The sequence below is a fragment of the Podarcis filfolensis genome (assembly GCF_964270895.1).
Source record: "Podarcis filfolensis genome assembly, chromosome: 8".
NCBI lineage: Eukaryota > Metazoa > Chordata > Lepidosauria > Squamata > Lacertidae > Podarcis > Podarcis filfolensis.
The window spans coordinates 82,130,921-82,148,058 of NC_139611.1; the positions used below are offsets into that span (position 1 = coordinate 82,130,921).

The window sequence follows — 17,138 nt, forward strand, 5'->3', positions numbered from 1 at the left end:
AATTCCTTCCAGTAGCAAGCACCTTAGAGTGAATAGATGTGGCTGTAACGTAGAGCCTGGCTATATACAATGGATTGTTTGGTATGTTTGGGATGGTAGCTAGAAGCATGTAGATACGTTTGTCGGTCAGTTGGTTTACGGTATAAGGTGGTGTCTGTACGCCCATCCTGTATTTTTATAGTAGTGTCCAAAAAATGTATTTCTTGCATAGATTGGTTCATTGTTAGGTTGATGGTGGGGTGAAAGTCATTGAATGTCTGGTGGAAAGTGTCCAGGGTCTGTTGACCATGTGTCCAGATAACAAAAGCATCATCAATGTACCGCAGGTACAAGAGAGGTTTGAGTGGGCATGAGTTTAGGAAACGTTCTAAATCTGCCATGAAGATGTTGGCATACTGTGGAGCCATGCAAGTGCCCATTGCTGTAGAGGAACAGATCATCACCAAATTTGAAGTGGTTGTGGGAATTTTTTAATTTTATTTTAGTTATTTTGTTTTGCTTCAACTACGGCAGACCAACACGACTACCTACCTGTAACTGCTCTGGGTTGCAATGTGAAGTCGCTGCCTCCAATAGAAGAAGAAGAAGAAGAGTTTGGATTTGATATCCTGCCTTTCACTCCCTTTAAGGAGTCTCAAAGCGGCTAACATTCTCTTTTCCCTTCCTCCCCCACAACAAACACTCTGTGAGGTGAGTGGGGTTGAGAGACTTCAGAGAAGTGTGACTGGCCCAAGGTCACCCAGCAGCTGCATGTGGAGGAGCAGAGACGCGAACCCGGTTCACCAGATTACGAGACTACCGCTCTTAACCACTACACCACACTGGCCATTAGACCAATGGCCCGTATAGACCAGAGCTGTCCACTGGCAGCTGCTCTTTCAGGCTCTCAGAGAAAAGAGGTTCCTCCCATCACCTGCTGCTACCTGATCTTTTAGCCTGCCAGTGGTGCCACTGGCGATGAGACCTTCTGAACGCCAACCAGATGGTTTTCTACCTTCAAAAAAGGATCCAGCATTGGGGGGGGGGTCAATCTCCAGGCATTGTAACTCACTCTACGTGGGGTTGCCCTTGAGACTGACCCAGAAACTCCAGCGGGTGCAGAATGCCACAGCGAGACTCCTTACGGGGTCCTTGCTGCGGGATCACATTCACCCGGTGCTATATCAGCTGCACTGGCTCCCGGTGGAGTACAGGATCAGGTTTAAGGTGCTGGTTTTAACCTTTAAAGCCCTATACGGCCTAGGACACTCGTACCTACGGGACCGCCTCTCCTGGTATGTCTCACAGAGGACCTTACGATCTTCAAACAAAAACATCTTGGAGGTCCTGGGCCACAGAGAGGTTAGGCTGGCCTCAACCAGAGCCAGGGCTTTTTCGGCCGTGGCCCCAATCTGGTGGAACGCTCTGTCACAAGAGATTAGGGCCCTGCAGGACTTGACATCTTTCCACAGGGCCTGCAAGACGGAGCTGTTCCACCAGGCCTTTGGCCAAGGCACAGTCTGACGCCCTCCTTTGGTAATCCTCACAGAACTCTAGCCCAAAGCTTGCCATTATTTTGATTCTGAATTGATTTTAGAATGTATTTTAATTAATTGATTGTAATTTTGTGTGAACTGTGCTACTTTTATTGTTGCTAGCCGCTCTGAGCCTGGCTTTGGCTGGGGAGGGCAGGATACACCATATTTTTCGCTCTGTAAGACGCACCAGACCATAAGACGCACCTAGTTTTTGGAGGAGGAAACCAAGAAAAAAAATATTCTGAATCTCAGAAGCCAGAACAACAAGAGGGATCGCTGCACAGTGAAAGCAGCAATCCCTCTTGCTGTTCTGGCTTCTGGGATAGCTGCGCAGCCTGCATTCACTCCATAAGACACACACACATTTCCCCTTACTTTTTAGGAGGGGAAAAGTGAGTCTTATAGAGCAAAAAATACGGTAAATACAACATTATTATTATTATTATTCCTCAATGCACTCGGTAATCAAGCTGCAGCCTTCCTGCCCGGTGCGATGTCCCTTGTTTTGTGGCTCCGCCCTAGATATTGGGGGATTCTGGGTGTGCCGGCACATCTGCATGCAGAAGGGTCCTGCCCTGCGCAAACATAGAGAAGCGGCAGCTGCATTCGGCTGCTGCCCGAAAGGGGCCCCCGCAGAAGCAGCTAGGAGCACACAACCCAGCCGCTTCTGTTAGCCGCCACCCTCTCCCCAGGAATAAAATAAAATAAAAAGGTAGGCCCCCACCTCCGTGACCTCCAAGCCACCCTGCCTACCGACCCAACAGCACCTCATTAGCATGCAGGCAGCCAGGGAACCGCATTGCCTGATTTGAATACTAAAGGTCAGCACTTCAGGTTAACGTTTCCCACATCGTAATGAATTGGGGGGGGGGGCAGACAGGAGAAAGGGATCAATAAATAATAATGCCGAGGTATCGGCAGGGTCAGGTGCATTTGAAAGGAGCTGCTCCTCATTAAAGATGCACCAGCAAAGGGCAATTTGACTGAAAGAGGCGAGGAAGGCGGAGGAAGGAGGAGGAGGGGCGTTGGGTAAGGGGGGGGGACACGGAAAGCAGACGGGAGGAAAGGAAATATATTTGCTGCCCCCTCCTGCAGGGTCAAAGACCTCTAAAGAGCTGCGGCTTGTTAGCAACACACCTCTGGCCTGGCTGCTCAGTTCTGTACAGCACCTGGCACCGTCTTCCCCAATGGCTACTAGCCACAACAGGGGCACTCTAATAATAATAATAATAATAATAATAATTTATTATTTATACCCAGCCCATCTGGCTGAGTTTCCCCAGCCACTCTGGGCGGCTCCCAATCAAGTGTTAAAAACAATACAGCATTAAATATTAAAAACTTCCCTAAACAAGGCTGCCTTCAGATGTCTTTTAAAGAGAAGATAGCTGCTTATTTCCTTCGCATCTGATGGGAGGGCGTTCCACAGGGCGGGCGCCACCACCGAGAAGGCCCTCTGCCTGGTTCCCTGTAACCTCACTTCTTGCAATGAGGGAACCGCCAGAAGGTCCTCGGTGCTTCCATGGTTGAAGGCGGCAATGCTTCTGAATGCAGAAGGGAAGAGGGCTTGTGTTCGAATCCTGCTTGAAGGGTTTCCCAGAGGCATCTGGTTGGCCAGTGTGAGAACAGGGTGCTGGATTCATTGGCCTGACCCAGGAGGCACTTCTCATGTTCTTCAGGATGCCTCTCCACAGCAGGAAGACCGCCACAGATTAGATTGCCAAGGGAGGGGAAAACAGGCGATGTGTCCGACCATCACATCCTGCTTGCATTGTCTTGCATGAGCTGATGGATTGAGGGCCAGAGAGCAAATGGCTGGGCCATGGCTGGCCCAAGACGCTTGCTGCCAGAGGCAAATGCCCAGATCACACACACACTCCCTCTTCTGTGTGCAGAATCCGACCGGGCTGGGAGATGCCTCTTACTTCAACTCTGCCAAGCGTCCTCTTCTGCACCTGAGGGCAGCAGGGTAGCTTAAGAGATGCAGAAAGAACCTTGCGCCGCACACAACTCTGTTCCCTCCAACGCCTTCGACCAGGCAACTGCTGCCTGAAGCGGCCGCCTCCCACTACCTAACGGTTGGGCCGGCCCCAAGGAGCTGAAGGACCACGTTGGCCAGGCTCAGCCTTAAAGCTGTAGTGTTGGCTTGTTTGTTTTTAAATGTAAAGGCTGAGAAAGGCAGGAATTTGGGGGGACAGAGTGGGTGGGATTCGAGGGGGGCCACAGAGATGACGGAGAGGCATCTCCAGTGCATTTGAAGCTCCTGTTTGAAGAGGGGAGAAGAATTCGGGGATGCCCGAGACCCAGACGAACCGACTCCATTCCAGACCCAGTATGAGAAGGAGCTGCCCGTTACGAGTCCTGATGAAATTTAGAGTGGGATGCAAGAGTCACCTTCCGTCTGCACACACACACACACACACACACACACACACACACACACACAGTACCTGTCTTCTTTTCCTCTCACCCCCCCCCCGCCAGTCCCCTCTGCCTTTCTCCTCCGGCCTCCGGCAAGGTCTTCTCCATCACAATTGAATGCTATATCAAAGGCAGTCTTCTCCTTGCCCGGGGTTTGCTCCAGTCTGGAATCTTTGCCAGAGAACAGGTTGAAAGTGCCCAGTTTGTAAGTGGGGGCCTCGGGGAGCAAAAATCAGCTTGAAAAGCGGAGCAGTCGCCTTGTCTCTCCCCGCGCCCCCCCCCCCACCCCGCAGCTGTTCTCAGGCACACCCCAACCAGACTGTGGAGGGGGGGGGGAGGAAAGCACAGGAAGGAAGCCACCCGAAGAAAGGAGGAGTGGGTGGGGATGAACCAGACTCAAGATTCGTTATTTACAACGGCTTCCCCATAATTATTCCGTGTACACTGAAAAAATTCTGAATTCCAGACAATCAGGAGGTGTGTTTTGGCTTGCAGGGTCTCTCAAGATCTTCCCAGGACCAAAATAGGAATACGCCCCATACACATGGACATTTGTTCTGTCACCCTTCTCTGCACAGGGGCAGATAAGGCCTGATTCTGACCCAGTTGCCTCCATGGTATATTTTCCAGAGAAAAGCGGCCCACACCGTTTTGCAGCCAGGATGAAGTCCGAACAGCGCTGCAAGCTCTTGGTCTCCGTTCAAAACTCTTCTCTGAAGATTTTGGTTCTGGGGGCTGGAACGCGGCCGCCTAAATTCCAGCACCTGAGTTGGGTTTGTGGCAAACAAGCGAGGTTCAGATGCCAACTCTGGGAGGCAGGTGTCACTCAAGCCAGTTTTCCCCTAGGGTCTTCTTCGCTCGAGGCGCCCTCCCCCGTCTCTGCCTCAGTTTCCCTTCCTGCATAGCTGGACTCCTCGGGAATAAGAGGAATCGGCTGCCAGCATCCTCTTTCTCCTCCTCCGAAAGGGAGATGTGCTGATGGAACGAGGCAGCTGTCACTCACGCTGCACAAACTGCCGTTCCTGGGCCTGGCGCCAGCCGACTAACACCTCCAAACAACAGGGCTCTCCGCTGGGGGGGGGGCGGCTGGTCCCTTGCCTCCCCTTACCCCTTCATCCAGCTCTAATTGCTTAAGGGGAAATGGAAAGTTGAAAGGCAAAAGAGGTCTCGTTCGGCACTGCGCGGAGCGAAATTGGCGCTATTGATTGGTCGGGGCCGGAGCACGTTCCCCTCTGCTGATATTCAAATCCCGCCGTCAGCCCCCTGCTTTCACATTCTTGCCTTGTTGTCAAGGTGAAAATGAAAAATAAGAAAGCTTAAAAAGAAGAGGGAAAGCTTGTGGGGTGTTATGTTGAGCGTTGAGCGACTTTCGTGCGGGGCTTGCCTCTCAGGAGAAATGGCCATGGTGGTTTTACGATTTGCTTTACGAATCTGCAGCTCTTCTGCTGCTTTTATGGATGATTCCTTCACAAGAGGCTAGAGGGGGGGAGCGAAGACTTGGTTGCAACCTTTCGTCTCTGTTCCAACTCTCGAGAAGGGAAGCAGGGTCATGCCATCGACTGTGCTCACAAACCGGCTCCTTTCACTGTCGGCTCCCCAGGAGCACAGTTCCCTTCTCAGCTGCTTGCTACAAGAGATTTGAAACTCGAAGAGCCAAGCTCGCTTTCTCCCCTCCTCCCTCCTCCTCGCCTTTTCCTTTCGTGCCACGTATTTTCAGACTGCAAGCTGTGGGAGGTGCGGGGTCCTTTTTGCCCGAAGGGTCGAACAAAAAACGCTTTAAACAAACGCGTAAATGACACTGGGTGGAATCAGCTTGCCACCCCCCAAAAAACCTGCAATTTGGGACAATGCAAAAATCAAAAATTGCTTTCTGCTGCGAGGTCACTCATCAAGCAGCGTGGCACCTGGGACAACAGTGGGAGTCCCGGCAATGGCAGGCAGATGTTTTTGAGGGTAGAAACAGGGACACGGGTGGCACAGGTGGCGCTGTGGGTTAAACCACAGAGCCTAGGACTTGCCGACCAGAAGGTCAGCGGTTCGAATCCCCGCGACAGGGTGAGCTCCCATTGCTTGGTCCCTGCTCCTGCCAACCTAGCAGTTCGAAAGCACACCAGTGCAAGTAGATAAATAGGTACCGCTCCGGCAGGAAGGTAAACGGCGTTTCCGTGCACTGCTCTGGTTCGCCAGAAGCAGCTTAGTCATGCTGGCCACATGACCCGGAAGCTGTACGCCGGCTCCCTCGGCCAATAAAGCGAGGTGAGCGCCGCAACCCCAGAGTCGGCCACAACTGGACCTAATGGTCAGGGGTCCCTTTACCTTTACCTTCCCTTAGGGCAAACCACCTTTAACAGGGTGCTTTGCAAGGAAGATGCAAAAGGGGTGTGTGGAATCTGGGTTTTGCAATTTGCTCCCGACTTCCTCCTCCCCAAGGTCTCCTGGAAAACATGCGCGTGGTGGGATATGGCGGGGGGGGGACGACGACGCTCTTCTCTTCTCCCTCTCTCCTAGCTGCAACCCATCAATCGCAGCTCAGAAGGAAGGCCGATCATCAATTATCAGACAAAGCATGTTTAAATTGCATCGTTTGTAGCAGAGATAATTACCACGATTAATTATTCATGCGGCAAGGACTGTGAAGTGTTTATTGGGGGGGGGGGGCCTGGAAATCGGCAGGCCAGGAAAGGGAGCGATGTTCTCTGTTGGGAGGTGGGATGCAGAACACTAAAAAGCACGGGGAGAGCACACCTCGCCGGGAGGCAAAGGGTGACGCTGGGGCCGGGCGAAGCCTTCGGCTCAGAGGTTTCTCATGCAGCCAGGCCCAAGGAAACATCCTGCGGAACTTGGAAGCTCACACTTTGAAGCTTGAGCACACAAAGACAGCCCAATTTAAGGGAGAAAGAGAGAGGGGCTCCAATGCACCACACTCTCGTGGATCACAGAACTATAGTGTTGGAAGGGAACCCTGAATGCCATCTAGTCCAACCCCCCGCAATGCAAGAATATAGAATCATAGAATCATAGAGTTGGAAGAGACCACAAGGGCCATCGAGTCCAACCCCCTGCCAAGCAGGAAACACCATCAGAGCACTCCTGACATATGGTTGTCAAGCCTCTGCTTAAAGACCTCCAAAGAAGGAGACTCCACCACACTCCTTGGCAGCAAATTCCACTGTCGAACAGCTCTTACTGTCAGGAAGTTCTTCCTAATGTTTAGGTGGAATCTTCTTTCTTGTAGTTTGGAACCATTGCTCCGTGTCCGCTTCTCTGGAGCAGCAGAAAACAACCTTTCTCCCTCCTCTATGTGACATCCTTTTATATATTTGAACATGGCTATCATATCACCCCTTAACCTCCTCTTCTCCAGGCTAAACATGCCCAGCTCCCTTAGCCGTTCCTCATAAGGCATCGTTTCCAGGCCTTTGACCATTTTGGTTGCCCTCCTCTGGACACGTTCCAGTTTGTCAGTGTCCTTCTTGAACTGTGGTGCCCAGAACTGGACACAGTACTCCAGGTGAGGTCTGACCAGAGCAGAATACAGTGGCACTATTACTTCCCTTGATCTAGATGCTATACTCCTATTGATGCAGCCCAGAATTGCAGCTGTTCCTTACAGGGATCACAGACATACATCTGAAGGCAGCCCTGTTTAGGGAAGTTTTTAATGACTGGTGTTTTATTGTATTTTTAATCTTTGTTGGAAGCCGCCCAAAGTGGCTGGGGAAACCCGCCAGATGGGCAGGGTAAAAATAAATTATTACTATTATTATTATTATTATTATTATTATTATTATTATTTATTACACTTGCGAAACTAAGGGCGTTTCCAAACCGCCCAGTTTGTTGAGCATTCAGCCAGATTGGTTTGCAGGGAGATCCGCTACACTGGCTATTTAATGAGCAATCATTCTGATTTCTTTGCAAGAGGAGAGTTAAACTGCTGCCGCGTCAGAGCCAGCGTTATCCCACACTTTCCCATGCACCTGCCTTTAGGCGTCCTTCTGGGTAGCTGAGATCATATCTCACTGCATTTTAGAAATTGTATTCGTATGTATACATTTCTTTGCCAGATTAAAGTTGCATTCTTACTCATTGCACACATTTCAGCAGCATTTTGTTGTCCGTTTTGGGGGGCTCTTGCCCAATCCTGTTCACTCTCCCAGAATCACTTGTGGAGTCCTAGATCTCTGGCCACCAGATGTTTTTGAGCGCAACTGTGCTGGCTGGGGTGGATGAGAATTGCCGTCCAAAACAGCTGGAGGGCACCAGGTTGACAAAGACTGCTCTAGCACATCTGGTCTCAATTTCCTAAGCTAAACAAGTCAACTTCCTTTATGCATGGGTAAAAAGGACTGTGCTCATGAGGACTACACACATGCGCTCTCTCTCTCCCCCTATTAAAATGGCAGCAGAGGTTCTCAGAAGTCTGCAAGAGCTCCCAGCTATGCATGCTTAGAGAATACCATAGTAAGCAAATTATGGGTTGGCTGCAACCATTCCTGCCCATTCCAGCTGTCCAACGGTATCTGGCTGCAGCCCGCAAAGTATTTGGGAGCCTGCAGATTCTCCACCTTGCAGACGCCGCAGAGAATAATCTTGCCTGTTCCCAGCGCAACTCCCACCCGGCTGCATAATACTCATGCGCTATACATCTGGCCGCATGAGTGGGGTTTCCCCCCCTCTTTTATTTCCAGTCTGTGCATGTATTATTCACGTTTTAGCACACAGCTCACACAGCTCCTACCTGCGAGAGCCCAAGGTAAATAGACACCGTCTCGGAGATGTAAAGGAATTTTCCCTCCTGGTTCAGTGCAAACACAAACCCATCCAGAGACTGTGGAGAGAGAGAACACAGAAACAACATTTATATTATATAGATGTGTTTCCCCACCCCCCGCTCCAAATAATACAGGCTGGTGCTTTTGCCAAGCAGAGGGGGGAAAGGTGGAAAGAAAGTTACGTGTCACACCAACACAGCTGGTCCAGGTGTAGGGAAGATTCCAAAATTAATATTATTATTTTAGTTATTAGATTTGTATTCTGCCCTTCATCTGAAGATCACAGCGTGGTTCACAGCATAAAACCTTGCTGCAAAACTCCCAGGGCATCACGTCATAGGGACTAGAAACTCTACCCCAAATCAAACCTTGGTAAATACAGTTCCTAATTTGGTTTACAGCCCAAACAGATCCAGGGTAGCAACCCAATGCACTAAAAATAGGGCAGCAGGCTTTAAAACAATTGATCAGCGCAGATATTAACTGTAGCTTAAAATGAGCCCATTGATTAATTAATGGGTGAGACTGGATCTCGCCAGCTTCCAAGCTGGATGGCGAACAAAAAATTGCAGAAGGCCTTTTCCTTCCTTTTTTTTAATACTTATATAAATTGTTATCTGCCTCACATTTAAAAATGGGGAGGGGGCTCTCTCCTCCTCCAGGAATGATTTTGCAACATGCAAACAGTGTTAGAAACTCAGCAATATAAGCCAGCCTCTAAATGGCACCTTAAACCTAGGTTGCGGTCGCCACAAAATAATGTCTACTCGCAAGGAGTTTGGACTAGATGATTCTTAGGGTCCCTTCCAAAGCTACCATTTTACTATTCTATGATCTCTGCTACATATAGCTTGACTGCAGCTTGCTCTTACAACAATTCACTTGTCCCTGTATGCAAGGAGGAGAGACACACACCATGGAAAAGGAACTGGTATTAACTTTAATACCAGTTTCATTTCCATGGCATGTGAAGGAAATCAGCCCTGAGTGCTCACTGGAAGGACAGATCCTGAAGCTGAGGCTCCAGTACTTTGGCCACCTCATGAGAAGAGAAGACTCCCTAGAAAAGACCCTGGTGGTGGGAAAGATGGAGGGCACAAGGAGAAGGGGACGACAGAGGACGAGATGGTGGGACAGTGTTCTCGAAGCTACCAGCATGAGTCTGACCAAACTGCGGGAGGCAGTGGAAGACAGAAGTGCCTGGTGTGCTCTGGTCCAGGGGGTCACGAAGAGTCAAACACAACTAAACGACTAAACAACAACAACATGGACTAAGGCAGAGGTTTTTAAACTGTGGTGATCAGCCTGGCAGCCAGAAATCTCCACCAGTAGCAAAACGTACCTGTCGCCCTGGGAAATTTTGAACACTGCAAATATGCAAACATATTTAAGTTCAGATCAAGTAAGCAAAATGGGGGTGGGGATAAATTAATTTAAAACAGGAAGCACCTTCAGATTGGCTGGCAGCCCATGTTAAAGACGTACCGTACTTTTCCGTGTATAAGACGAGTTTTTTTTTTACTCCAAAATAGTGTTAAAAAATGGGGGGGTTGTCTTATACACGGAGCGTGGGTAGGGAGGACATGTGACTGCCACAAGCTGCAGATTGTCATAGGCGATTGGTGGCTGCGGCAAAAGCTGGTTTGTATTGGCTGGTGCTGCGGCAATTGTGCGTGCGATTGTCAGCCACTGCTGGCGATTGGGCAGACGCTTTTTGGCTTCTGCGATGTGAGCGATTGTCAGAGCCAATCCATTGGGTTAGTGATTTACTGCATCCCCCCTCCCCCCCGGAAAAGCTCTGGGCAATCCTCCCCCCCAAAAAAGATCAACAAGTAGGGGGGGGTGTTATACACGGAAAAATAAAGTATGTGCAGAAAACCTGGCAATGGCAGGCTATGAAGGTGAGCTGTTGCCTTGCGCAGAGACAAATCACTGGCCCATCTAGCTAGGCTTGACCTGCTCTGGCCGGCAGTAACTCTCCAGGGGCAGGGCTCTTCCACAACTTTCCCATCCACCACAGATTGCTTTTCATGAGGACTGAACCTGTGAGCTCCTGCAGACAAGATATGCGCTCCACCATTGAGTTAGGGACTCCTCTAGCACCAGGTCAGTAGGGACGTCATGGGCTGTTTCTGAGTGGATTTCTCTCTCCCACTCCTGACTCCCAGGCTTCAGCCCCAAAAGATGAAGTCAGGCACTAATCTGCATGTGATGAACTGGACTCTCGTTCACGGAAGCTTGTTAAACTACAATAAATGCGCCTGTTGTTAAGGTGCCACAAGGCCCTTTGTCGCTTCTGCCAAAACAGGCAGCATGGCAACACCCCGGGAACGCTATTTGCTACAGGAGAAGTACCCCACAAAATAGCTGCTTGCAAGGGCTGGGCAACACCAATACCAGAGCCAAGTCAATACCAAAGGACAAAAAGTCACCCAAAGCGGTCCTGGAATTAAGACTTCCTAAGAATATTAGGAAATGAGAGCTGGACCATAAAGAAAGCTGATTGCCTGGACATGCCCAAGGATTAAGGCTTTCTGGGAGATGATATATAACGAAATGAAAAAGGTATTTAAATATACCTTTCTGAAGAAACCAGAGGCCTTTCTCCTGGGCATGGTCGGCCAATTGGTGCTAAAGAAGGATAGAACTTTCTTTATGTATGCAACAACAGCAGCAAGAATACTCATTGCAAAGTATTGGAAGACACAAGATCTACCCACCCTGGAAGAATGGCAGATGAAGGTGATGGACTACATGGAACTGGCGGAAATGACTGGCAGAATCCGAGACCAGGGAGAAGAGTCGGTGGAGGAAGATTGGAAGAAATTTAAAGACTATTTACAGAAACATTGTAAAATTAATGAATGTTAGAAGGATGTTGAAATGAATCTATGTGACTGTAGCAGATATGCTATAAAGACTTAGGAAAAATAGACTGTTAATTCGTGAAAGGAGGGAAAGTAAAATTATATTAGTTTCAAGATAAATTTACAGGACAATAATTTGAAAAGAGGGAAAGGATTTGCTGAAATGGATAATTGACCTAGAATACCAAAAAGGGAGGTGTGAGGAGGTCAGGGAAATAAGCCAATAAAAGATAAGTAATGGGAGGATTGATTTGTTTTTAATTGTTTTTATTTTTCAGTATTTTGTACTTTTTGTTTTATTATTTTCCCCCCCTATTTTTGTAATTATTTGAAACTTCAATAAATATTATTTTTAAAAAAAGAAAGCTGATTGCCAAAGAATTGATGCTTTTGAATTATGGTGCTGGAGGAGACTCTAGAGAGTCCCATGGACTGCAAGAAGATCAAACCTCTCCATTCTTAAGGAAATCAGCCCTGAGTGCTCACTGGAAGGACGGATCCTGAAGCTGAGGCTCCAGTACTTTGGCCACCTCATGAGAAGAAAAGACTCCCTGGAAAAGACCCTGATGCTGGGAAAGATGTAGGGCACAAGGAGAAGTGGACAACAGAGGACGAGGTGGTTGGACAGTGTTCTCGAAGCTACCAGCATGAGTTTGACCAAAGAGTTGGACACAACTAAATGACTAAACAACAACAAGAATATTAGGGTTTGTTTTGAGCAAAAAGGCATTCCTAAACCTCATTGTAGCGAAGGCAGGCTCGGAAGAGAAAGAACAGCAGTTGTCAGTATAGCTTGAGACCCTTACTCTCCGGGTGGTGGGTTCAAGCCCCACGTTGGGCTAAAAGATTCTTGCATTGCCCAAGGAGGCTGGATTAGATGACTCTTGTGGTTCCTTCCAACTCTATGTCAACCAACCCATCTCAAACCTTTACTGGCATATAGTCGAGGTTCCAAAAGGTTCAGTACAATAAAAACGCAGCAGTGTCTGCATCTAACAGTTAAAATACTGCTGTGTGTCCATGGAAGCAAGAAGAATTACTGACGAAAGAAGAATGGAGGATGAAATTGATGGACTATGCAGAATTAGATAAATTAACAGGAAGGATTCGAAACCTGCAGGACCAGAGATTCTCAGAAGACTGGAGTAAATTTATGGACTATTTGGAAAGCAACTGTGGTGAACAGATTACGCTAGTAGGTTTGCAAGAAGTTTTGTAAGGTGAATTATTTGAAAAACTGCAAGAAAGACAATGAGGAGAATTATCAGTTAAGGATAATTAAAGGTAATAGGAAATTAAGAAATGCATAACAAGTGATAACGAACGGAAAATCATCAGAGGTGTTGACGGAAGTCCAGAAATATTGTATAAAATGAGAAGTTATGTTGTATGAATGTTGGAATTAATACGTTAAAAAACTAATAAAAATGTATTTAAAAAATTACTGTTGTGTGACGTTTGCGAATCCTCACTGCGTGTTGCAGAAACCTGGCTGCTATCTCCACCTTATCCCCATGCTGAGTAAACGTTAGGAAGACTACCTTGCAATCGTCCGATGGCCACTACCTGCTAATTAACCAGCTGATTAATGAAAACAAATTGAATTGTCTGATATAAAGGGCAGGGCAAAAGAACGATGGTTCTATAAAGTCTCAGAAGCCAGAGGGGTTGCCAAATAAGATATTCAGTGTTCTGGGGGGTGGGGCTTAAGACCCTGAACAGCTCCTGCCCATCGATAGCTACCCGCCACTCAGGCTACATCCGGCACACACTGCCAGAGGCAGAATGCCCCTGGATACCAGCTGCTGGGAATCACAAGCCGGGAGAGTCCTGGTGCAGCGAGGTCCAGCTCGAAGGTTTCCCATGTGGTTGGCCACTGTGAGAACAGGATACTGGACAGAATAGGGTCCCTGGCCTGGTTGGGAAGAGCTCCCTCTTACGCTCTGGCGCTAGCAGGAGCAAGATAAAATGCCGCAAAACAGTTGCTAAAAACCAAAAACGGGGCCTTTTCTGCAGTGGCTCCCTGTTTGTGGAATGCTCTCCCCAAAGAAGTTTGCCTGGCGCCTTCATTTAGGCGCCAGGTGAAAATGTCAACCACGTCTTTGGCTAACATCCTATATCCTGTTAAATGTGGTTGTTGGGAGGGATCTTTTGTTTGTTCTTGTTTTTATTATGCATTTTGTATGTTTTTTATCTCACATTTTCATGCTGTGAGCAGCCTTGAGATCTACAGAGCCAAGAGCAGAGGCCCTATTTAATAAATGAAAATAAATAATGAGAAAGCCTTGCAAACCTGCTTTGTTCCCACAGGGTCACAGAACCTAGCCTCTCTCTGGTCAGGGTTTGGGTTACCTTGACACAGAGTTTTGACACAGAGCTTTTGTGGGCATGTTTTTCTTTTAAAGCTCAGAGTACACCTTGCATCCCAACAGGGACCTCTGGCTTCAGAAACAGATTTGAAAGTGCATGTAAACGTTGACGTTATTTCTCCCTAACTAGATTTGTCTACTTTGCTTTTAAAGCCACCCAGAATTGGTGGCGATCTTTACCTCTTGGGGGAGCGAATTAACCCTGCGCCGTGCAAAGAAATACCATATTTTTCGCTCTATAAGACGCACCAGACCACAAGACGCACCTAGTTTTTGGAGGAGGAAAACAAGAAAAAAAATATTCTGAATCCCAGAAGCCAGAACAGCAAGAGGGATCGCTGCGCAGCGAAAGCAGCGATCCCTTTTGCTGCTCTGGCTTCAGCGATAGCTGCGCAGCCTGCATTCGCTCCATAAGATGCACACACATTTCCCCTTACTTTTTAGGAGGGAAAAAGTGAGTCTTATAGAGCAAAAAATATGGTAACTTGTTTTGCCTGCCCTGAAGCTTACAGCATTCGGCTTTGTTAGCCGACTCCGGATTGTAGTGTTTTACCGTGATGAGGAGGACAACTTCCTTTCCGCTTTCTCCAAATTGAGCATAAATTTTATGCACCTCCGTGTGGGTTTAAGATCTGCACAGCGCCTAAAGAGGCACCTAGAAGCAGCTGTTTAAAAGTGCAGGAACATCTGGAAATTCCCTAGGCAAAGAGGAGAGGAGGCAGCAAACCCGCTCCGCAAAATAAGGAGCAAGAAAGCCCTGAATATTTGTGATGAGCAAAGACCAGACAGAGAGAGCGCGCAACCTCTTCAGGGTTCATCCAGGGAGGAGAGCCGAATAAGGCCGAGAGGGGGAGGGGAGAAGAGCCACAGCCAAAAGTTTTTTCTCCCCTTTGCTTTTTCACCCCACCCCCACTCCAAACTGTTCCAGAAAACAGGAAGCTGCTCCCCAAGGAGACACAGGACGGAAGCCTCAGACGTCCCCTTTGAATCTCGCCATGGCAAATGTTAGCAAACGCCAAAAAATGCCCAGTTTTCGGGTCCCCGGCCAAATCCCTTTAAAGCTGGATGATGATGTCCTCTCCTAAGGCAACGTTTGAAGCAGTTTACGAAACCGGTCCCAGGGCAGTTGGGCAGAAACGACTCTGCGAGCTCCAAAGGGAGGACTTTGGGGGCGCAAGGCTGAGTTCGCCCTCCTTTCGTTTTGCAAAGTCCGGGCGATAAATCCCTGTAAGGAGGGATGAATGTTAACCTGCCCCCTCTGTGGCTGCAACAATGGCCAGGGCTGGAAAGAGAGATCGGGGCCAAAGCCGTTGCCACTCCCAGGGCCAAAGGACATGTTATATGCCAACTTGTGTACTGGTCCCAGGGGGATGTGGGGTGGGGTGGGGGAGCGGATTTGAAGCATGGAAGTGGCTGATGTAACCCTTTCCTCACCTTCTTTGCCCTAAACTCAAAATTTACCCTTAAGACATCGATTCCATAAAACATATTTTGTTGCATTGTGCAAAATATGAGCAAGCCAGGGCTGAACTGATACTACCCTTGCTGGTACCTTTCCCAGGAAAATCAGGGGCTCACTATGTCAGGCTCCTATTGAAAGACCGGACAACAGGTCGGAGCCAAACAGTACAAATTGAAAGCTTTTGCAGATGATTTAGTACTGACGTTACAGGAGCCAGAATCTAGTACTAAAAGAGTATTAGAACTGATTCAAGAATTTGGTCATGTGGCAGGATTTAAGTTGAACAAGTTAAAAACTAAAGTTCTTGAGAAAAACTTAACACCGATTGAGAAAGAGAGGTTTCAGAAGGAGACAGGTTTAACATTGGTTAAGAAAGTAAAATACCTGGGGGTTAATATGACTGCTAAGAACTTAAACCTATTTAAAGACAATTATGAGAAATGTTGGTCAGAAGTGAAAAAGGATCTAGAAACATGGTCAAACTTGAAGCTTTCCTTGTTAGGTCGAATTGCTGTTATAAAGATAAATGTATTGCCAAGAATGTTATTTTTGTTTCAATCATTGCAAATTTTGGACAAAATGGACTGTTTCAAGAAGTGGCAGAGAGACATTTCTAGATTTGTCTGGCAGGGCAAGAAGCCCAGAATAAAATTTAAAATATTAACTGATGTAAAGGAAAGAGGTGGATTTGCCCTGCCAGACCTTAAACTCTATTATGAATCAGCAGCATTCTGCTGGTTGAAGGAATGGCTGCTTCTTGAGAACACAGACATTTTGGATTTAGAAGGTTTTAATAATGTTTTTGGGTGGCATGCATATTTGTGGTATGACAAGGTCAAAGCACACAAAGCATTTAAAAACCATATTGCCAGGAAAGCATTGTTTAATGTCTGGATAAGATATAAGGACGTACTTGAAAATAAAACCCCAAGGTGGTTGTCACCGATGGAAGCAAAGGCTCAGAAAAAGCTCAATATGGAGGCCAAATGGCCGAAATATTGGGAAATATTAGAACAAGAAGGAGACAAATTGAAATTGCAGAGTTTTGAGAAATTAAAAGATAAAGTGCGAGACTGGCTTCACTATTATCAAATAAGGGAGGCTTATAATTTGGACAAAAAAATTGGCTTCCAGGTGGAAAAATCAAAATTGGAAACAGAACTGTTAGATCCCAAAACAAAGATACTTTCAAGAATGTATAACTTGCTGTTGAAATGGAATACTCAGGATGAAACGGTTAAATCTGCTATGATTAAATGGGCACAAGATGTTGGACATAACATTATGTTTGCTGACTGGGAACAGTTGTGGACCACAGGTATGAAATTTACGGCATGTAATGCCTTAAGAGAGAATATTATGAAAATGATATACAGGTGGTACATGACACCAGTCAAGCTTGCAAAAATCTATCATTTGCCCGATAATAAATGTTGGAAATGTAAAGAAAATGAAGGTACATTCTTTCACCTTTGGTGGACGTGCCCAAAGATTAAGGCTTTCTGGGAGATGATCTATAATGAAATGAAAAAGGTATTTAAATATACTTTCCTGAAGAAACCAGAGGCCTTCCTCCTGGGCATAGTCGGCCAACTGGTGTCAAAGAAGGATAGAACCTTCTTTATGTATGCAACAACAGCAGCAAGAATACTTATTGCAAAGTATTGGAAGACACAAGATTTACCCACCCTGGAAGAGTGGCAGATGAAGGTGATGGACTATATGGA

At 47.4% G+C, this 17,138-nt stretch overlaps 1 protein-coding gene across 2 annotated transcripts in view; it reads right to left on the bottom strand.

Annotated features, from left to right (window-relative positions):
* Nucleotides 1-17,138, bottom strand: part of NPAS1 (neuronal PAS domain protein 1) — a 97,028-nt gene that overhangs the window by 23,537 nt on the left and 56,353 nt on the right. For both annotated transcript variants that reach the window (XM_083626980.1, XM_083626981.1), the window contains exon 5: nucleotides 8,680-8,769. In XM_083626980.1, the coding sequence (XP_083483106.1) occupies nucleotides 8,680-8,769 (90 nt within the window). The remainder of the gene's footprint in view (nucleotides 1-8,679; nucleotides 8,770-17,138) is intronic.